Source organism: Anguilla anguilla, chromosome 11, assembly GCF_013347855.1.
Source record: "Anguilla anguilla isolate fAngAng1 chromosome 11, fAngAng1.pri, whole genome shotgun sequence".
In the NCBI taxonomy this organism is placed as follows: Eukaryota; Metazoa; Chordata; class Actinopteri; order Anguilliformes; family Anguillidae; genus Anguilla; species Anguilla anguilla.
In genome coordinates, this window is record NC_049211.1 from 5,483,859 (window position 1) to 5,506,478 (window position 22,620).

Below are 22,620 nucleotides of genomic sequence, written 5' to 3' on the forward strand. Positions count from 1 at the left end.
TTTTTTTTTTTTGGTTTTTTTTTTTTGTTGTTGTACTTTTTTGTATAAATATGAAAAAAGTGAATGTTTTTTTATTTTATTTTATTTTATTTTATTCTTCTTCCCCAAACATTTCTATCTTTGATAGTAGTCTTTGAAACAAAATGGAGGAGTTCCCTTGGAAGCTCGCCCCAATCTGCTGCAGTCTCCGCGTCCCTCAACCGACCAAAAATTCTTAGGGTGCATTCACACGGACCACACACGTACGTGCAGCCTCACACAAGGTGGACCAGCATGATGGAGTCCAAACCCCCTGATAGTACACCTTTTTTTACCCTTTTCTCCCATAGGAAGCAAGTCAGTGCACCCCCCCACCCGTTCCCCTCCTTTCCGACAGCCCGCACGCTCTCTCTCTCTCTCTAGATGCGTTTGTGTGTGGGGCCAAGGCGAGAGGGCCAAACCTTCCGGGCCCATCAGGTGCGGGGTGCGTCAGGTTCGAGAGAGCGCCCCCTACAGGTAGCCGGAGGTGACGAAGGGGTGGTCTCCGCGCACGCGGCTCAGGTGGATCATGGCGCGGTCGTACGCCACCTGCACGGACTTGCGGATGCTGGTCTTGCGCCCCTCCATCATGCGCAGCTTGTCGGCCGTGTCGTCCACGCCCAGCGGCACCACCTTACTGCGCGGGAGCCACTGCCTGCGGGGGGGGGGGGGGAGGGGGGAGGGAGGGAGGGGGAGGGAGGGGGGAGGGAGGAAGGGAGGGAGAGAGGGGAAGAGGGAGAGAGAGGGAGGGGGAGAGAGGGGCGAGAGAGGGAGGGAGGCAGGGAGAGAGCGAGGGAGGGGGAGAGAGAGGGGTGAGAGAGGGAAGGAGGGAGGGAGGAGAGGGAGAGAGGAAGGGGAGGGAGGAGAGGGAGAGAGAGAGAGGGGGGAGAGAGAGAGGGGGAGGGTGAGGGAGGGAGGGGGAGAGAGGGAGGGGGAGAGAGGGGCGAGACAGAGGGAGGGAGGGGGGAGAGAGAGGGGGGGAGGGAGGAGAGATAGAGGGGAGGGAGGGAGGGAGGAGAGAGAGAGGGGGAGGGTGAGGGAGGGAGGGGGAGAGAGGGGGAGAGAGAGAGGGAGAGGGCTCAGTATCTGCAATACACACCTGTACACATACGCATAAGTGCACACACACATGCAAGCACACGCACAAGCATACTTGCAAGTGCACTCACACGTACACACAAGCACACGCACATGTACACGTACGCATAGATGCACTTGTGCACACACACACACACACACACACACACACACACACAACCACACTCGGGGTCCCACAGTATTGAAGGCAGTGAAAGGGTTAGCGCCCCTCACCAGGTCCTCTTGTTGTCGAAGAAGAGCACGAGGAAGAGCTTCTCCCCCACCTCCTCCTGCCTGAGCTCCCCCAGCTTCAGCACGTCCTGGGGGGGCACGGGGATGGGCACCCCGTTGTGCAGCAGCCCCTCCTGGGGCATGTCCGGGTCGATGATCTGGGGGGGGGGGGAAGGGAGAGAGGGACGGAGAGAGAGGGGGAGAAGGGGGGAAAGAGAGAGAGAGGGATAAAGAGAGGAAGAAGGGACCGTTAAGGAGGAGGGGACGTTTAATTTCCTCTCAGTGCCGTGTCCCTTGCCAAAAGGCCCGGGGGGGGGGGGGGGGGGGGACGAGTAAGGAGCCCTTCTGCCCCCGCCCAGCCCAGAGCGAGCCTCCTCAGAGCTCCTGCAGTGTGTGTTTAAAGTGGTGTGAGTGGGGGGGGGGGGATGGGGAAATTGGGGAGAGGCTCACCAGGGCAGGGTAGGACGGGTACCCTCGACACTTGGCCCACACCAGGTCCAGGGGCTCCAGCTCCGCCCCGTTCTCAAACGGCATCAGGAGGCTACGCCCTGTAAATATAAACCCAAAAAAAAAAAAACAGGGACAAAAAAAACACACGTGAGTCTCTGTCCCGTCTCACCTCTCTTTCCCACCATCAGCACGGGAGCCGCTTTCTCAGTACAGTTAAACCCAGGGAAGCTTTACGACCGGACGCAAGCTAACGTAAGTTAGCCTTACACATGGGTGGACAGCCTGATGCGCCAAGACCCGAATGTAGCGGTTCCAACTGGGCGGGTCGGACTTGAATCGCACACACAATGACCACAGAGGTTTCTCTTCCTCATCACCAGTGTAAACACAATGGGGTTTTTTTTATTTTATTAAATTAACACATTAAATCACTTGTGGAGAGGCGAGCGATAGGGATCGTCTATGTTACATCAGGATTTCGGGTTTGTATAGAAAAAATAAACACAGCTGCAAATATTAAAAAATTCAAGAGCTGGCTGGAGATGCCAGATTCTGTCCCGTAGGCAAGGAAATGACTACTGGCCCCAGCTGTGTGTGCACAACAGAAAATGGGTGATGTTACCACATGCAACTTTAAAACACTGTACACTATAGAGGCAAAAGGTAAGGGTATGCACTATGCCGTATTTAAGCATATATATATATATATATATATAATGCCCAAACCAAATACAGTAAATGGAAAAAGGCATGTTTTAAGTACTTAAATCATTTCTAAACTCTCTTGCCTAAAGTCACTCAATTTCAATTGCTTTCCATTATCTGATTTCATCCCTTACTTCCCCTTAAATTTAAAACATAAAAAAGACGTTTGTCAGGCAGCGAATAAAAGTTCTGCAGACAAGTCATATCATAAAACATGAAAGCCATGCAATTTCCACATACAGTTTATCCCCTTAATTCTGTTCTTCAACCCTTTAAGGTGTGAGATCTCAAATGTTGCTAACTGAGCATTCTAATGCTGATGTCACGGTCGCTACTGGTAACCGAAAGCAGTGGAGTTCTAGAACGCTTAGAATTTTGAAAAAAGGAAACATTCCAAAAAAACCTACTCTACAAAGGGTTAAAAATGCCTTTGAGGACAGCTTACTGAGGGATGAGATCAAGTGTTTGGGGGCTGGCTCCTCGAGCACTCCTCAAGACTGCTATGGAAAAACAGTATTCTCTCTGGGATCACATCCAAGCAAAACCACGCAGTCCATTATAAAAAATACAAACCAATGACCACAAGCGAGTAAACCCAGTTTTTCATAACTTAAGAAGTACAGAGTCAACGGTTTTGCGTAAACAATTTTGAAAAACAATCTGCAAACAGTTTACAGCAAAGTGGTGGCCAGGAATTTTTTATTTTTTTGCTAATTAAGTCCATACATACATAAACACAGTCCACAAAAACCATTCAACCAACTTCATTCCAAAAGGGAATTTAAGGAATTAATGCCTTTTGGAAACTTGTGTATTGCGGCAACACTGATTTTTTTTAAAAAGAAAAAGAAAAAAGTTCCATTGGAGCTAATGAGCTATGTTCAAGCATTCCGCTCTCGCTAGGCTAGCTAGCTAAGCTGACATTTCAGTAAATGTTTGTGCGGTGCATCCACAGCAAGTCAAACACTGAAGCAAACCGCACTTTCCATCGCTCACCTCTCTCCCCCCCAAGGGCCCCCAGGCCGCAAGGACAAGCAAAAAACAAAACGCTTCTCCCAGAATTTCTAACATGGTGGAGTAATCTAAGAATACTACACCCCGTTTTCCCATGGCAAGCATTCTAATCATTTACTTCATTACCGCAGCCTTATTTTTTAAACGAGCTCCTCTCGCAGTGTAGATTTAAAGGGAATAACCCAGTAATCATACCGACAGCAATCAGGGCCTCGTTACAATATTCATAACGGGTTATTCTACGACAGCCTTATGAATGACACATCTCGTTTGAGTGAACAACTGTTCTTTTAGAAGCGTGTTTTTCCCCAAAAAGGTTTGATTTCATTCTCAGCTGTATATTTCACGTGTCCATTTCAGATTTCTTATCAATGAAAGGTGTGACCTGTGCTTGTCTAGAGCTGCTCACCTAATCATTACTATTGTGAGTAATTAGAAGTTTGATAACTCCAACTCCAAGCTTCATATCTCAGATTCTACTGTGTATTTAATGACAGAAAGTAAAACAATGAATTAATAAAAATCCATTAAAAATTAATAATTGCATTAAAGAGTTAGAAAGTGTGTCATCTTGCAAGTGCATTATTCTAAGTGTAACTTGTAATAATACAAGACAGAGCTGAAAACGACAATCATTAGGTCTGACCAAGGATAAGAATTTAATATTTCATACTTCATTACATTCTTCCTTTATAATAGATTACAAGCTCTTAGGTTACATGCGCTGAAGGAAAGAGTTTCATCTGTGACTTCTGACAAAAAGAGGAATGTGAAGGACCTTCCACTACAGAATTCACAGATTTCCTACACTCCCATTTTACATTCTGCACCACAATCGAGGTCAATGAAGATGTGACCCCACCACCCCCATCCATTTCCTTACATTAGTCATATTCTACCATTCCCATCAAGTAAAACACACAACAAACTGCAGTATGAACCCCCCCCACTGTATTCACGAATATATGAATAAATCACTTTTCAGTAGAATTGCCAGTATTATTCAGCAAACTGTTACCCCTTCCCTTATCAAACTGCTCACAAGAACAGTACCTTCCCCCCTCCTCCCCCTTCAACCACCTGAATGCACCCACCTGAGCCAGTGTAGTCCGAATCTCCGTTCACCCCGTCCAGGAAGGGGACTTTAGACAGTGCCGGCTTCCCCCGGCCCCGTTTGGGAGGGGAGGCGCTGTGGAGAGAGAGGAGGGGGGGGGGGAAGTGAGGTCACTGTGAGGGAACGGTGAGTAAAGAGCGAGCGGTGCCTCTCTCTCTCTCTCTCTCAGGGATAAAAGGCGTGTGAGGTGAAGGGCGGCTCACCTGTCCTTGCGGAAGGTGGGGGAGGGGCTACACTCCGAGTCCGAGCAGCTATCTCTGTGCTTCCTGAATCCATTCGTCAGGCCTGGGGAGGAACACACGGCACTGTGACATCACTGTGACATCACAATCCACTGAATTACCCTTATCCTTAAGTGTAAGTCGCTCTGGATACGAGCGTCTGCTAAAATGCCTGTAATGTAACGTCCTTAAGAGAGTGTCTACATTTAATATCTACATCAGACATCTACAAACACAAAGCTGCTGAAAGGCGGAATTTCAACATTTTGAAAAGAATTTCAAAATTCTAAGTCAGTGTTCTAGAACTCCGTTGCTTTCAGTCACCAGCAGTGATTGTGACATCAGCATTAGAATGTTCAGTTAAGAACACTCTGATTGCAATTAGTGGTGGGTTCCTTACCTCCCTCTCGGGCGGGGCGGGGCGACTTCTCCCCCTCGCTCTCTGAACTGGCGCTGAGGCTTCTGGGCCGTTGCCGGGGGGTGGGGGGCGAGGGAGGGGGCGGGGTGGCGACGGCAGCTTTGGGCGGTGTGACTGCGGAAGGGTTCGGGGTGGAGTTGGGGGCGGGGGGGGAGCCGGCAGCCCCGGGGGGGGCCTCGTCGTTGCCCGCCGCCGCCGCCGCCCCCCCGTTCTGCAGGGGGCTCTCTCTGTCCTTCAGCAGCTTGGCCCCGTTTTTGGCCTTCTTGAACAGGACGGAGGTGCGGCGTCCCACGGAGGGAGGGGTGCGGGGAGCCCCGGGGGGGGAGACCCCGTTCACCATGCGGCCCTCTCCGGGCGAGCGCGGCGTCTCCTCCCCCCCTCCTCCTCCCCCTCCTCCTCCTCCTCCTCCTGCGCCCCCGCCGCCGGCGTTCTCCGCGCTGGGGCCGCCTCCTCCGGCGCCGCCGCCCCCGCCTTCAGCGTCCCATTTCAGGCGCTTGTGCGAGCGGCCGGGGGGGCGGGGCTCCCCCGTCACCGGCCGCAGCGTGGGGGGGTCCAGGGGGGCGTCTCCCTGGGGGTGGGACAGGGCAGGGCTTGTGGGTTCAAGCGTTGGTGGAGGGGTGGATTTCATGTCGTCTGATGGGAGGGAGAAGGGGAGAGACAGAAATGCGATATGAAAAAGAGACTCGGGACAGGCAGAGCACAGACACCATAACACACCGCTTCAGTGCCACAGACACCGTTCATTTTCACATGCACTACAGGGGTCGGGCACCAGTGTAGCATAATGGTTAAGGAATTGGCCTTGTGACCAATCAGATTTCCAGGTAAGACACTGCTGTTGTACCCTTGAACAAGATACCTAACCTGCATTGCTTCAGTATATATCCAGCTGTATAGATGTATGCAGTGTAAATGCTATGTAAAAGTTGTGTAAGTCGCTCTGGATAAGAGCGTCTGCTAAATGTCTACAATTTAACGTAACCGTGAAAACAGCGCCCCCTCTCACCATTCTCCAGCGCGGCGGACGGGACGCGCGTGGCGGCGTCCTTGCCTCCGCCGCCGCCGTCGCCCCTCCCTCCTCCTCCTCCTCCTCCTCCTCCTCCGCCGCTCTCCTCCTTCTCGTCCCCCTCTCCCTCGTTGTTGTCCTCCTCCACCGCCTCCTCCTCCTCCTCCTCCTCGTCCTCCTCCTTGACGGCGCCGTTGAGCGTCAGCAGGTGGCGCTGCTGCTGCTGCTGCTGCTGCTGGCCCAGCCGGTAGCGCACGCTGTTGATCTCGCGGCGCAGCAGGCGGATGCGGCGGGTCCGCGCCCCGCTCGAGCGCATGGACGTCACCATGTCCAGCTTGTCCAGCAGCTCCTTCAGCTGCTCCTCCACCGAGAGGTGCAGCCGGTTCTCCGGGACCAGGAGGGTGTCCACTGTGTGTGAGGGGGGGGGGAGAAGGGGGGGAGACAGGGGTGTGACTAGGGATGGGTACTGTTTACATTTTTCCGATACCAGAGCCAAAACGATGCTTTTAAAACAGTGCAGGAGCCTAAACCGTTTCGGTCTTTAAAATAAACAGCAAACGATGACATTAAAGAACGCCTTTTTTAATCGCAAAGGCAAAGAAACTGAACTACTTAATCATTTTATTTAACTGTTTAAATGATGCTATATACACAAGATTTAGTTTCCATTTTCACAGAGTTTAAGGTTAGCTAGTTTGCTAACCTAAGCTAGTAAAGGCCTGTGGCAGCAAAGCTCTGGTAGATACAGGTCGTACGTGACCTGGTGCCATAGTGGGACCCCAACCCTATATGAGACCATTCCACGGTCGTTAAAAAGGTCGCGCTCAGCCGCCCCGGTTTTGGGGCGCGGCCCGGCGCGGGTCCCGCTCACCGTCCTCCCAGGAGCAGCGGTAGTAGTCGTTCTTGTGGGGCGAGTCGGGCAGCAGCATGCCGGTGTCGGGGTCCAGGCCGCTGCTGTGGGCCTGGCGGTGGGCGTGGCGCAGGATGGCGCCCCCTAGGTCGCGCAGGCGCACGGCCGCCCGGTGGAAGACCGTGTCGCGCGAGTTGTAGCGCAGGCAGTTGGCCACCATCAGGTTGAAGTCGCCCTCCAGCTCGGCGAGCGAGCGGTAGCCGTGCGCCTCCAGCCTGGACCGCATGGTGGAGAAGTCCATGGGCTGGGAGATGAACTCCAGGTAGTCAGGGACCTGGAGGAGGAGCGGGGCGGGGGGGGGGGGGAGGAGCGGGGGGAGGGAGGAGGAGGGGGGAAGAGGAGAGGGAACAAGGAGGAGGAGGAAGAGAGGGAATGGGGGAGGAGGAAAAGAGGGAATGGGGGAGGAGGAAGAGAGGGAACGAGGAAGAGAGGGAGGAGGAGAAAGAGAGGGAATTGGGGGAGGGAAGAGGAGGACAAAGACAGAGAACGAGGAGGAGGAGGAAGAGAGAGGCAGGCCGCGGTTATGCTTCGAAACAGAGGCATTATTATATGAATGCGTACACTTTAGTACATGTAGTCCTCTGCGGTCAAACCCACAACCTTTGCATTGTTAGCGCAATGCACTACCAGCAGAGCCACAGAACTACTGGAGGCCGTAGTTATGCAGGGGGGAGAAACTGACATCTTAATAATCTGATGTGCTGCGATTATTCAGAACAGCAGGGTTTTTTTAAACAGGCAGCGGAGGGGACGCCCCAACGCACCTCCTTGAGGTTGACGGGCTGGGCGAAGATCTGCGCGGGGTCCTTCTCCTGCAGCTGGTCCAGCGTGGAGCGCAGCAGCACCAGCGCAGGGGTCAGCTGCATCTCCAGCGTGGCCTGGTGCACCTTCACCTGCCAGGGAGGGAGGGAGGAGTCAGGCAGGGGGAGTAACACTCGCTCCATTACAACACAACACGACGCAACGTAACATAACGCAACCCAGAACATAACAACACAAAACATTACATAACACAAAACATACCGCAACATAACACAAAACATTACATAACACAAAACATACGCAACATAACACAAAACATAACATAACTCAGCACATAACATAACGCAAAACATAACGTAACACAAAACATAACATAACATAACCCAGAACACAACATAACACAAAACATACCGCAACATAAAGTAACACAAAACATAACGTAACATAACCCAGAACACAACATAACACAAAACATACCGCAACATAATGTAACACAAAACATAACGTAACATATCATAGCATAGCATAACATAACATAATACAAAACATAACGTAAAACGTTACATAACACAACACAACATAATGACGAGAACAGGCCATTCAGCCCAACGATGCTTGCCATTTTCCTGACTGAATCACTGCTCTGATTACCCGCAGACTAGATTGAATCTTAACACCGTATCAAGCCTGGTCTCGAAACCCCGCAGAGTTTGTGCCTCTACAACGTGACCTGGCAGGCTGCTCCACGCTCAGCAGGAAGTGCCGCTGGAGCACTATTTTTACACCCCTGCCATTTCAGCAGATCAGCGCAAACTCGTTTACGTGCTGCCCTGTCACTCGCAGAGCTGGCACCGAGCAATTTCTGTCAAGCGAATGGTTTCTAGAGCCGACCTAAGCATTTATCAGGATAAAAAAATTATTTAAAAAAAAAACAAAAAAACTTGTGTACACAGACTGCCTTGTCCACACAAAATGACTTCACTGGAATGTACGGGGAACGCCAGCCAGATATCGGTTTGGTATCAGCATAAAACTAACTTCACGCGTCAAGTAAAATAAAGAGACTCATCACAACCTATTAAGAACCTCAGAAACATTCTCACAAGTCCACGGTGGAATGTGACTGTAATGGATATTTATCCAGATATGATTTCATATACTGCCATTGTGTTGAAACGTTTAAATGAGGAAAAGATCAAATAAACAGACAAGAGTATCCCTCAATGACCCCCCCCCCCATCACCCAGTCCCCACACCCTCCCCCTAACCCCTCCCCTCTGTCCGTACCTGCTCCCTCTTCCTCAATCACACACTCCCTCCACCCCTCCATACCTGTTCCCTCTTCCCAAATCAACCCCCCCCCCAGTTACCTGCTCCCTCTTCCTAAATCACACCCCCCCTCCCTCCGTACCTGCTCCCTCTTCCTCAATCACACACCCCCTCCACCCCTCCATACCTGCTCCCTCTTCCCAAATCACCCCCCCCCCCGTTACCTACTCCCTCTTCCTCAATCACACCCCCCCCCGTACCTGCTCCCTCTTCCTAAATCACACCCCCCCTCCCTCCGTACCTGCTCCCTCTTCCTCAATCACACACCCCCTCCACCCCCCCGTACCTGCTCCCTCTTCCCAAATCACCCCCCCCGTTACCTACTCCCTCTTCCTCAATCCCACCCCCCCCTCCATACCTGCTCCCTCTTCCTCAATCCCACCCCCCCCTCCATACCTGCTCCCTCTTCCTAAATCCCCACCCTCCCTCCGTACCTGCTCCCTCTTGAGTTTCTCCCTCTTGCGGATCAGCTCCACCAGCAGCCGGGCTCTCTCCAGGTCGTGCCGGAGCTTCTGCCAGTACTTCAGCTCCTCCCTCACAGCGCACACCTTCTCATCCGGCTCCGCCTGCGGACACGCCCACAAACACGCCGGCTCAAACCCCAGAGACAGACACAGAGACACACAGACAGACACAGACACGCACCAGCACAGCGCAAACCCCAGAGACAGACACAGAGACACACAGACAGACACAGACACAGACACGCACGCACCGGCACAGCGCAAACCCCAGGACACACACACACACACACACACACACACACACACACGCCCACAAACACACCGGCACGGCTCAAACCCCAGAGACAGACACACACACACACCGATAACACCCCCCCCGGCGGCAGACTGGCCCAGATAAGCCTAGCCCTAAGGCAAACACAGTTCAGGGCCAAGGCGCTGTTACTGCAAGAGCGTTTTTTCCCCCAAAGATAAGCCACTTCATTACCCTTCCACTAACTGTCCACGCTACTTTTGGACTGATTCTGCGTTGCCAATTGTTTCCACACTCTGATGACCATCGACTCCACCACGAAAGCAGAACTTTTCTTTTGCACAACATCACAGCAATTCTGCACATAATATTCAGCAGTTCTGTAAATGATACTCCCTAAATCAATGTTTGCCATACTTGCTGTTCTCCACCCTACCACATTAGGGACCCACTAAATCAGTCATTCACTCAATCGAATGTTAGACACACAGCACATTTTACAAAGGATTTGTCACAGCACACCTCCCAGTCGCCCTGGCCTGAACCCCCAGAGAGCAAACCAGAGGGAACAGTGGCAGGGAAAACCTCAATGCCTCAAAGATCAACCAATGGAGATGCCCCAGACAGAGCAGAAAGTGAGTTACAGCAGTAATGACTGCACAGGTGCGTTACAGCAGTAATGAATGCACAGGTGTGTTACCTGCTCGTGCAGGTGAGTGAGATACAGCGATAATGAATGCACAGGTGCATGAGTTATAGCTGTAATGAATGCACAGGTGTGTTACCTGCTCGTTCAGGTGAGTTAGTGGTAATGAATGCACAGGTGTGTTACCACGGTAATGCATGCACAGGTGTGTTACCTGCTCGTACAGGTGCGTTACCGCAGTATTGCATGCACAGGTGTGTTACCTGCTCGTACAGGTGCGTTACCGCAGTATTGCATGCACAGGTGTGTTACCTGCTCGTACAGGTGTGTTACCGCGGTAATGATGCACAGGTGCGTTACAGGGGTAATGCATGCACAGGTGTGTTACCTGCTCGTACAGGTGTGTTACCGCGGTAATGATGCACAGGTGCGTTACAGGGGTAATGAATGCACAGGTGTGTTACCTGCTCGTACAGGTGTGTTACCGCGGTAATGATGCGCAGGTGTGTTACCTGCTCGTACAGGTGTGTTACCGCAGTAATGCTCGCACAGGTGCGTTACCGCAGTAATGCATGCGCAGGTGTGTTACCGCAGTAATGCATGCACAGGTGTGTTACCGCGGTAATGATGCGCAGGTGTGTTACCTGCTCGTACAGGTGCGTTACCGCGGTAATGCATGCACAGGTGTGTTACCGCGGTAATGATGCACAGGTGTGTTACCTGCTCGTACAGGTGCATTACCGCAGTAATGCATGCACAGGTGTGTTACCGCGGTAATGATGCACAGGTGCGTTACCGCAGTAATACATGCACAGGTGCGTTACCGCGGTAATGATGCGCAGGTGCGTTACCTGCTCGTACAGGTGTGTTACCGCGGTAATGATGTACAGGTGCGTTACCTGCTCGTACAGGTGTGTTACCGCGGTAATGATGCACCGGTGCGTTACCTGCTCGGCGCTCCTCTGGGCCTGCAGGTGCGAGTGCAGGCGGCGGATGAGCGGCACGCCGTTGCGAGACTGGCGCTTCAGGAGCCAGTAGTTGTGCAGCCGCTGCAGGAACTGGTTCTTCCTCTGGAGGAGGACCCCTTTGCAAATCTTGTTCAGCCTGCAGGAAGACGAAGGAACAGCTTGCAAAACTGCACACAGCGACTCACAACGGCGTGCCTCAGCCATAAAAGACCCAGCTGTGGAAAAGCTTCGCGTGCATTTGCATTTTCCCACTTTGATGCACAAGCAAACTCAAACCTTGTATTAATGCAAATGTGCCTTGGAGGGAGAAAAAATTGTTACTTTTTTTCCCCTCAAACCATTCAAGTTATACACCACATGCAAAATTTACAGAACGCCACTTCGTACTTCCAGCAGGACTTTCCAAAAATCATGCAGGTGCTTTTTTTCCTCCTTTTTTTAAAGTTTCTGAGTAAAATCCCAAATAGCTTTAATGACATGGCAATTTTCATTTTACTTATGCATTAGAATAGAAAAATCCAAAATGTCTAATACTTTAATGGTGTATAAATAATACACGATACACATATCATACAGGCTACACATGTTAATTTATGACATTTTGAGTTGCACTAATCACAGGGCTCTTCACTAACATTTTTCCAAGGAGAACATGCTGAAAGATTTATAAGCACGCTAATGCACAACAATTAGTATATGTCCTAATTTATTTTTCCACTTATCAGTTTTCAGGACCCAAATGCTGCGAAAATGGGAGCACTGTAGAGCCCGGAATAACCACATGCAAAAGTAAGGCTCTGTCAGCGTGCGGACTTGTGATGAGGAAGGTGAGGACCGTGTTTAAAGCAGCGGTAACCAACCCTGTTCCTGGAGATCCACCGTCCCGTAGGCTTTCATTTCAACCCTAATGTGACAACGGATTCTACTAATTACTTTAACTGCTACTTTTTCTGCTACCCCGTAAGGCCTCCTTGTGACAGTTTTCTACAAGAAAAAGCGCCATACGAATTAAACTGATGATGCACTGTAGTGTAAGGGACAAGTAGCTGGTCTTGTAAACTAAAGATCACAGGTTTGATTCCCCAGTAGGACACGGCCATTGTACCCTTGAGCGAGGTACTTATCCTGCATTGCTCCGGGCGTGCGTACCTGTGCGCGGGGATCTGCGGCACGGTGACCAGCGGCATGGCGGCGGCGGCGCGGCGGGACGCCGCCTCCAGGCTCTTCTTCACCTTCTTCTTCAGCCGCCTGGAGGAGGAGGAGGAGGAGGAGGAGGCGGCGGCGCCCTTCTTCTTGCCCCCGCGCCGGTGCGCCCGCACGGCGGGGCTCTGCGTGTAGGCGCTGCTGCCCCGGTTGCCCCGCCCGCCCACCACCCGGCCGCCCGTCTCCTCGTCCTCCTCCTCCTCCTCGTCGTCCTCGTCCGAGCCGGCACGCGCGCCCTTGCCCGGCGGCGAGTGCGCGTCGCAGAATGCCGTCTTCTTGACGGAGAAGGTGGTGCCGTTGACGTTGGTCTCGCGCACCGGGTCGATCTTCATGAAGAGGCCGGCGCGCTGGGCGCAGGTCACGTGGAAGGCCGTGTAGCAGTTGGCCTTGTGGCACTGGATGGAGGCGCCGCGGCCCTTCTGCTTGCACAGGTAGCACGTCAGCTTCCAGCGCGCCGGCGGGATGTTGTCCACGCCCTCCACGGGCTCCAGGAACACCGTGTTGGCGAAGCAGACCTCGGGGATCCAGATGGCGCACACCACGTGCGCCCAGCGCCCGTCGCTGGTCTGCTTGAAGGCGCCGCCGCGGTTGGGGCAGAGGACGCAGTCGACGGGCCGCGAGGGCGACTGCAGGCAGCAGCGGCACAGCCACTGGCCCTCGGGGATGTAGGGCACGCCGTAGCACTCCTGGTGCACCGCCAGGTTGCAGATGTCGCAGAAGAGGATGACGTTGCTGTTGAGGCACTCGTCGTCCAGGCAGACGCAGCAGAAGGCGTCCTCGTCGATGGCGCTCTGCGACGGCGCCTGGCTGCGCGACTCCAGGTACGACTCCTTCTCCAGCCGGTCCATCAGCAGCTCGAAGGTGTCCGGCGACACGGCGGCCTGGCCGTCCGACGCCCGCTTGTCGTTGACCATCTCCAGCCAGGCCAGGTCCTCCTCGTCCATGTCGTACTCCGCCTCCGTGTCCAGCTCCTCCGCCGACTTCTCGATGTAGCGGTAGTAGGCGGCGGGGAGGGGCGGGGCGTCGGTGGGGGAGAAGGCCTCCAGCACGCGGAAGGAGGGTTTCGGGAGGGGCCCGTGGTGCAGCGGGTGGTGGGACGCGTTGGCCTGCGACTTGGACTGCTGCTGGGAGTTGGCGTGGCCGTGCTGCGCGGACGAGGACGAGGACGAGGAGGAGGAGGAGTGCTTGGCGTCCTTCCTCCGGCCCTTGGCGGCCGGCGGCCGGCGGCCCGGCTTGGCGCTGCTGGGGAGCAGCGGCTGCTCGCTGTTCTCCTTGTTGCTGTTGCACTCGGCGATGTCCTGCGCCGTCATCTCGTCCTCGGTGATGACGGTCAGCGGGTCGAAGATGCTGATCCGGTGGAGGCGCCCGTCCAGGTCCACCTCCACCATCTTCTGGGCCTGGGCGTAGGTCAGGGTCTCCCGGGCCGGCGACACCTTCAGGCTGTAGGGCGAGGGCGAGCGCTGGTGGATGCTCCTGCCGCCGCCCCCGCGCCCGGCCCCGCCCCTGCCGCCCGCCGCCGCCGCCGCCGCCCCCCCGGCGCCGGGGCTGCCCCCGGCCTGGCGGCCCCTCCTTCGAGGCTTCCGCATGGGGTCCCCCCTTGCACTGGCTGCCTCAGGCCCCGCCCCTGAGAACAGAGAAAGGGGGGGGGGGGGCGGGCAACGAATGAGAGATGGCAAGCGAGGCAAGGAGGTCAGGGGGAGGGGTGTGGGAAAGAGGGGCAGGAAGGATTGAGAGAGGGAAAAAAAGGACAGAGAGCTTGAGAAGGAAAATCAACTCCTTTCATGATAGCTGCACACTCACACATTGTTTTTTCCACCCAGTGTTAAATTGTTAATTTAAGCACTGACTAAATGTTCCCAGAATTCTATAGCCACTGATGAGCTCGACACCGAGACAATGCAGCAATCCCACAGAACAGCAGCAGTCCCAGACATTAGCACATCTTAATGAGAACGCTGAACGGCACAGACTGTGACTCCACTGTTTCTCTATTGTTTCTTTAAAAGGCCACTGCATGCATTCCTTTGTTTTCGGAAAAATAAAGTGACATTTTACACACCGATGTCTAATTCAATACTGTCAACACCTTTTATCGTTCCTGCCAAATGTTTTCACATAAGCACCGTTCTGCGAAAAGGAGGATATGGATGGTCAACCTACAGTCTCCACAAATTCATCTCATTCTGAGTTGTACTGCCATTAAATTATATTATACAGATTTGCAGAACAATTCTGATTTCCCTCAACAGACCGCACAAACAGACTAGTGCTAGTAACATTTGCGGTACAGACAACGGACAAGCTGCGTGCAGTAAATGCAGACTATAATTGAAGGTCCCATTATTGCATCGAACCACATTAATTGCATTTCACCTACCGTTATTGCACAAATACTAATTAATTGCACTTCAGCCAGACGTTCTCGTAATAGAGTTGCAAGCTTATTACCGACTGAGCACTTTAATTCGCATATAGGCTAAACTAGTTTTTATCTGCAGCTGGGGGATCTGAATTCTTCGAGGGCACGAGTTGGAAGCCTTTATAAAGAAAATTTAAATACTGCCGGAAACAAGGGATTACAGAATCGAAGAGAGCCTCAATTTTACGAAAAAGGCCTTGTGTTAAAGATTGCAGTATAATCTAACAGCTTCACAAGTCATTAAAAAGGATCCAAATCTTAAACCAGCGCTTTTGGTTGGACTGACAAGTCCTGTGCCTTTAAATCTGGCGAGTTCCGCGCTCCGAACGCGGTTCCACGTTGAGGCGGAAGTGATCACAGCTCCGTTTACGGAGCAGGGTCACACGCACAGATCACAAGCGTCGGTGAAACAAACATCTGTGGAATCAGCGACGCTGGCTAGTGCTAGCTTGCTACCTTGGCGCCACTTTTTATTTTACCTCATACCAACAAGTAATTCAATCAGCTAGACTGCACAAATCTTAACGTTGATTAAGTTGACGAAGATACCCAGTGTTCACACACGGGAAGGTTGCTAGCTAAGCACTTTTCAATCCTAACAACACCACGCAAACTTTCAGAACAGCTCATATTGGCCCGCTAGACAGAATATTCTGCACGTAACGTTACACGTGCATGTGCCTTTTATTACACAAATGATACCAGCAACTATTCACGCCGTGTTTATTTTTGTCACAAATGTAGCCTACTGGTTCGCCAACTGCTTCTCATATGTAGCTAGCAAGTACTAGAAAACTCAAATGGATTTGCTAACGGCAGATTTACCCGAAACGGCAACACGCAACACTGAATATGAAATGCGCCGCATTGAAAAACAGCCTAGGTGCGCGTATAATGGGTCACAGGGTCGGCCTAACAGCAAACATCGCCAACCCTTTTTATTTTATTCTTCATCTCCGGCTTCGAACGAGGCCAAACAAATGGTATGTTTTTATTTTTACAGTCGGAGGGGCGGGGCTTTACGAAATCTCCCTGCTTCATCTGTCTGTGCAAACCGTTTGGGTACAAATCTTAAAATGCCATACTGCTGAAGGCAGAACATACAAAAATTGCGCAGAAGTGCTGGAAACAGTCATTCGCTGCAAGTTAACACTAGTTATACCTCATACTGCTAGCTGCCCACCGTATTTTGGAAGATTTTTCTGGAATTTATACCATCTGAAACCGCCACTTAGCTACAAGGTACTCGGCGTGTTTAACTGAGTTTTATGATATCCAATCGTCGCCTGCAACCACTGCATCAAGCCTACTCCAAGCCTATCACCGCCCAGCATAGTTTTGTCTCAGCTGACATAGTTAGGTTGAAGGTCCTTATTTCCAGAACGAGATGTCAGCCATTTTAGTCGCTTAACACAAACTACCTACCCCAAATACTTAACATATAAAATACAACACTGTATTGCGACAGAAGCCATCACAATTGTTATAAAGCGCTGTTTCTCAGCTACAATACCCCGTTAGCGCTTAGTCAAACAGTATTTTCAATGCTGTACAACAGTCGTTCAACTGAGAGGAGACGCAAGTAGCAAGCTTGGCGGCTGATAATTTAGCCAGCTACCTCGCGAGCAGTTCACTAACGTTAATAAACGATGGCAAGCTAATGTAGTTGCAGATACCCATGTTACGACACAACGGCAACCATATTTGATAATCTGTAATATTTTTTTTACAGTTATTCACAACGTTAGATGCTTTACCTTATCGTTTTAAAGGGCAGCTCGGCAACCGGCCGTTTGTGGAGCCCAGGTTTTTTGGTAGCTAGCTAGCTACCAAGCTAGCTACGCCTCGGCCGAAAAGCCGGTAAATTTCGGTGCGAAAATGTCCTCTGCGCTTCAGTCCTCCATTGTGTCTTCGAACAAGCGTTTTTCGACAGAATCAAGTGGCTCCGGCCACCTATAAGGACATGGTTCGCTTAAAAGAAAGGCGAGAGTGTAGGGACCCTGGTTTCTAGCAAGGGAGGTAATTTTTTCAGCCTCAGATGTGCTGTAGTTAGTACGGGTAGAGAGCGGGGCTTTCAGTCAAGATAGCAAGAACACGCCCCTTTCTTTAAAAAAAAAATCAGACTAGAGTGCGGGTTGCGCGTTAACGTTAGCATAGTTATCTGGAACAATCTCTATATTCACGAAACACCACGTTCCGGTGTACCGTAAGCGGCATACAAAACGAATAAAGGTGACACTTTCCCTTGAAGATATGGCGGCCGCAGTCCTCCGCCACAGAAACTTAGCTAGAGAACTCTCAAGTTGCCACACATCCCCCCACTAGCTACGTACTGCCTCCACGCTCAAAACATACACACGCACACATGCATTGGCTCTCACCCTGCAACCAAATTTGCATAGAAGCGCGGCCCACTTAACATTTTGCAAAGGTGGAAAATGGCTACCTGACACAAAAGTCAGACACAGGAAGAAAACTGTTGTTTAATTCAGAACAGAATAAACCTAGTCTAAAATGCACTTCCGCATCACAATTAATTATGTCCTAAGTTATATAACCACAAAGGTAATTTAACAGTCATGGGTGCGGCCAACAGGTTCGAGAACGCCTCCCACATTCGAGAACCCCGTCTTTAACATAGAAGTAGCTGTTCTCACACCAACGCACTGCCATCATTTTGGAAATTATTTCTGAGTTCAGAATCTAGCAAGTAATCGCAACATAAAAGTTACATTATACTTAGCATTATAGTGTAATTGTTTTCTTTCATCATGTTTATATTTCCAATTTTCTCTAATCTTATACCTCTTTCCAGGTAAATGTCCTCAGTGTGAACACAGCAATAACTGGTACAATAGTGTCCTTTCTTACCTTTTTTCCCCCAAATATTAATTGTACCTTTTGCTTTCTTACCTATTATACCTATGGCAACATTTAGGCAAGGGGGCGGTCCAGGAGGCACAGTGGTTTTCTTGGCCCTTTAATCATTGAAAAAAATATATATTATCCAGATCCCCTTTTTAAAAATGTGCACGTCTGTATTAGTACAGTGTCTGCATACTTCAAACTTGTGTTAAAATCGTATAGCAATATTACAAGCCTCTACTCTGTTTACACGCGCATGCATCTTATTCATGAATTGTTCAGTTTGTAGAAAATGGTGGGCCTGTGTGTGCCCATTTCAAAAGAATGCTGTCATCAGGAAGAAGTAGCTTAAAAGATCTTCACAGCCCACAGTTTGTAAAGTGTGAACACAGCAGTAAACCGACTAGTATGGTACAGTCAAAACTGAGCAAGCTGGCTTGAAAATCAAACCTGTATTGCTTTCCTGTTGCATAACGCATGAGACCGTTGAATGGCATTTGACAATTCTGTATTTAGCCATTTTTATCTATAATCAAATAAGAAATGCAATACGGAATATTTCAGTCATTTAACTCTTATGCAATTATCCAATCAATCAATTGACTCCCTATTACAGGGCAATAATGATGGGAAAAGTCTGTTCATAAAGAACCTTCAGCAAAATAAATCTGGTCTGTCAGCTACAGTATTTTTCATAATGCTCAGATTGTGTCACTGTTGTTCTTTGCACAAATACAGAACTAAATTTGCAATCATTTTACCTTTACGTGCAGTGAATAAAGAAAAAAGTTTAACCCTTTAAAGTGTAAGATCACAAGTATGTGACTAGAATGTTATTAAGCGAACATTCTAATGCTGATGTAACAATCACTACTGGAAATTGAGAGCAACAGAGTTCTAGAACACATGCATGACTTAGAATTTGGGGGGAAAATTCTTTAAAAGCCTACTTTTCAAAGGGATTTTAAGAAGGAGCATAATCTGACACAAATTAACTGTCACATATGGAAGGAAACACCAATGTGAATCACTTTCATAAGACAGTGGGCCACCACATGCCACCTGAACAACTTGTACCATAGAAATTGCCTGTCTCTGGGTTACTGCAGTACAGACATGGCACCATTCTTCCATGAGAAAGTCAGTCAACTCATGCCTTGTTAACAGATGTGGAAAACACCGGCTCAAGCATAATTCCAGAATCTTCCATAAATGCTGAAATGGGTTCAGATGTGCAGACTGGGTAGGTCCTGGCATATGGATAACAGGAAGGCATATGGAAGAGTGTAGTATAATGGGTAAGGAGCTGCTCTTGTAAACTAAATGTCATAGGTTTGATTCCCAGGTAGGGCGCTGCCGTTGTACCCTTGAGCAAGGTACTTAACCCGCATTGCTTCAGAACCAAGTGCTTAGAGCTCGGCTTCTGTTTCATCAGTCAATAGCACACCATTCTAGCAAAGCTGGCACTTAATTTAAAAAATCCATCGAGAACCCAGGACCACTGCCAGCCCCTGAGAGCAGGAAAGCAATGTTGCAACGTGGGACGAAAGTGAGCATTCAGAATCGTTACGCGGTGATTAGCCGTGCCTGTGAGGGTAGGAGTGCCCCCGAACCACCACAGAACTGCCAGGACCCTTCACTGTCGGAAGAAAGCACACAGGCCCGTAGAACATGTGACCGATGACTCGTCTGGTCATATCACGTTATCCTGCGGCTCGGCAAACCATTCCCTGCGCTCCTCTACACCTCTGCATTCACCAACGTGCATTACCAAGCGTGCTTACTGGCTGCCTACGGTAACTTCCTGTCTCTTGAAACAGTCTGCTTACACCCTAGATTGGAATTTTCTTGTGATCCGATTTAGCCGCACACCGGTTTAGCTTTGCAACTCAAACCAATGCGCAGACATCAAAATCCAGAGGTATGCTCGTCTGACCACAGCAGCCCACTGTTGATGATGTCATCCAGTCAGTCAAAGTTCCGTGCCAATGCCACCGCGGACCAGAGCCGCCCCTCCAGCTAGGCAGATCAGGCACAGCACCCAGGGCCCCGCCTTCTCACCCAGAGCCCCGCCTTCCAGCCCAGGGCCCCGCCTTCCCGCCTTCCTTTCGCAGCAGCTAACTCAGAAGGTGCCAGTGTTTAGGAGCGGCCCCCAAATTATTTAATTTTTTTGCCCAGGGACTACGGCTCTGCCCTAGACACTCTTCCTCATGACACGGCAAGCAGTCGTCTTCACGACTGAAGCTCCTGCCAAACCTGCTCCAACAATCATCCTTCTCTAAAGTCACCGCCCGTCTCATCTTGTAGCAATGCAAACCGCAATTATAGACAACCAGACCTTGGCAGCAATTTTGTACACGACGCTGAACAACGCTAGGATGTTAGTGGCTTTACTCAGGAACCGCACCTGTGCAGAAGCACCTTTCAATGTGCTTCCAGTCGCTCATTGTGCTCATACGCATGTGTTCCCACCTGAAAATTAGCATAAACAATATACAGAAATCCTGCCAATGCGATGACATTATTTTAGTGTGCATGCTCAGATATGAAGGGTCTAATACGGACTTCTCTAAAATGGCGCCAAAACAGAAAACTAGTAGTTCGGTCACAGCATTCAAGAGGAAATACATTTTAAAATCGTACAACTTCGTTTTCGTTAAAATGTTTTTACATTACAATGCTTAGTTTTACTTAACTTGCTTCTGAGAGCAGTAAGTTACTTGTTGACCAGAGGGTATAAGGAACTGAAATAAAACAGCCAGAATTAGGCCACCAGTCAAAAAGTAAATCCAAAAATTCAACTTGGAAACCATGGTTGGGTTACTACAATTTGATAATTGTCTATATTAGCTATCTAATATCCTACCTCTGCACAGTTCTTAATACCTTACTGGAGTACCCTTTACACAAGATGTTACAAGCTTCCTCTATTGAAATTTCATTCAAAATCTAAAAAGAACTGCTCAGATATAAATGAGCAATTAAGTCAATTGACTGTTTTGCTACTTACAGCTTTGTTTTTAAAATTGTTGTCTAACTGTTGCAGAATATTTTCAAAAAGAAGCAACTTTCTTCATTTCCTCTTCAACCCAGCTTTTACGAAAAGAAGGTACACCAAAATTAAGGCTGTCCATCAAACCACAATAGTCAGAATTAAAAATATAGGCAGAAATTCCATGCAGCATAATATAGGCTAATGTAGAGTACCCACACAAACTCCCGCACACAATATAGGAGCACAACTGTGCACAACCCAAATGGAGAGTTGTTAAAGTGAGGCATCACCTCCTGTCCTTAATTCATATTCAGAATTATGAAAATGCAGTTTTAATAGCAGGGTTTCAGATTCAGCAAACATGAGGAAATGTGATCACGCATTTGCTTGTCTTTTTTTTTAATTGATAATACGTTTCTTTTAGAAACACGGTGGGGAAATGAAAGCTTCGGTACAGCAAATCCATCACATTTCATTTTCAAATCCAGCCATGCTCATTTGTTTTGGTCCATTATTAGTAAATGATGTTTTAGTTGATCGTGAGAACTATGTGTGATTACTAATATGCAATGAGGCACAGGACATTCAAGCATTCTACAATAAAGGAACTGTGGGGGAAAAACAAAGGTGTGATCCCACGTTTCTCCATATTGTACAGTTAAAGGGCAGAATACGAATATTGCATTGTTATTTCCTGTTAAAAAGCAGTCTACCAAACAGACAGTCGAAAAGCAGAAGAATTGCCACAATCATCTTTCCACATTTGTTTAAGTGCACTTTATGATAACAATAATGGAAAATAAAGAAATTAAGCCTGTTCTTATGCATAACAAGCAGAGCTTCACACCGTTCACAAAAAAAAAAACAGAAGAATAACGAGCATAGTCTACTGAAATACACAGCTGTAATCGTTGTCAAATTCGCTCAAACACACACTTCGCTTCCCTTTTCACGTACATTAGAAACACACGTTTGTTTCCATAGTGGTCTCTCTTTCCGTCTCACGCTTTCTTGGTCTCCGTCTCATAAAAAAATACGGGGAAAAAAATATATTTATAAGAGCAACACATCAGAACCGCAACAGAGAACACCCCAAGCTGCACGGTAAACCACATTTGAGTCTGAAAGGAGCAGAAAGTCGCTGTCTGTGTGGCGATGCCTTCGGATAAGGCCAGTTGTGGTGTTGCTGTGGTGTGGCAGTCCTGGTTCGGACTGAAGAAACGGTTCAGCTCCACACCGGCTGAGCCGCTGCAGAGGATATTATCAGAAGCAGGGAAACAACGGGATCGACACACTGCGGCACGAGGGAAGGACCTTGAGAACGTGTCCTTGACTGCGTGTGTGCGCGTGTGTGTGGGTGTGTGTGTGTGTGTGCATGTGTGCGGGTGTGTGCGTGTGTGTGCATGCGTGTGTGTGTGCGTGTGTGTGTGGGTGTGTGTGCATGTGTGTGCACGTGCGTGTGTATGCGTGTGTGCAGTGTGTTTGCGTGTGTGTGTGCATGCGTGCGTGAGTGCATGTGTGTGTGTGTGCGTGTGTGCGTGCATGCGTGCGT

The 22,620-nt window shown here is 49.8% G+C and overlaps 1 protein-coding gene across 1 annotated transcript; it reads right to left on the bottom strand.

The window, feature by feature from the left end:
* Positions 1-489: 489 nt before the first annotated feature.
* On the bottom strand, positions 490-17,579 carry brpf3b (bromodomain and PHD finger containing, 3b). The gene is made up of 13 exons (XM_035382422.1): positions 16,966-17,579; positions 12,736-14,413; positions 11,566-11,722; positions 9,690-9,821; positions 7,929-8,057; positions 7,126-7,438; positions 6,354-6,662; positions 5,231-5,881; positions 4,813-4,894; positions 4,590-4,684; positions 1,777-1,874; positions 1,330-1,484; positions 490-673 (listed from the first exon to the last, which is right to left on the bottom strand). Exons 2-13 carry the CDS (start codon positions 14,373-14,375, stop codon positions 490-492), a joined length of 3,945 nt encoding a protein of 1,314 aa, XP_035238313.1. The 5' UTR covers positions 14,376-14,413; positions 16,966-17,579.
* Between the last annotated feature and the right edge of the window lie 5,041 nt (positions 17,580-22,620).

What these genes read in the sequence shown, in the direction of transcription:
- brpf3b (XM_035382422.1), bottom strand. Translation starts at nt 14,375, where the DNA reads ATGCGGAAGCCTCGAAGGAGGGGCCGCCAGGCCGGGGGCAGCCCCGGC. An exon ending in AGCCCGTCAACCTCAAGGAG is followed by an intron (nt 7,439 to 7,928) that starts GTGCGTTGGGGC and finishes CTCCTCCTCCAG; the next exon opens with GTCCCTGACTACCTGGAGTT. An exon ending in CCGCTGCTCCTGGGAGGACG is followed by an intron (nt 6,663 to 7,125) that starts GTGAGCGGGACC and finishes CCTCACACACAG; the next exon opens with TGGACACCCTCCTGGTCCCG.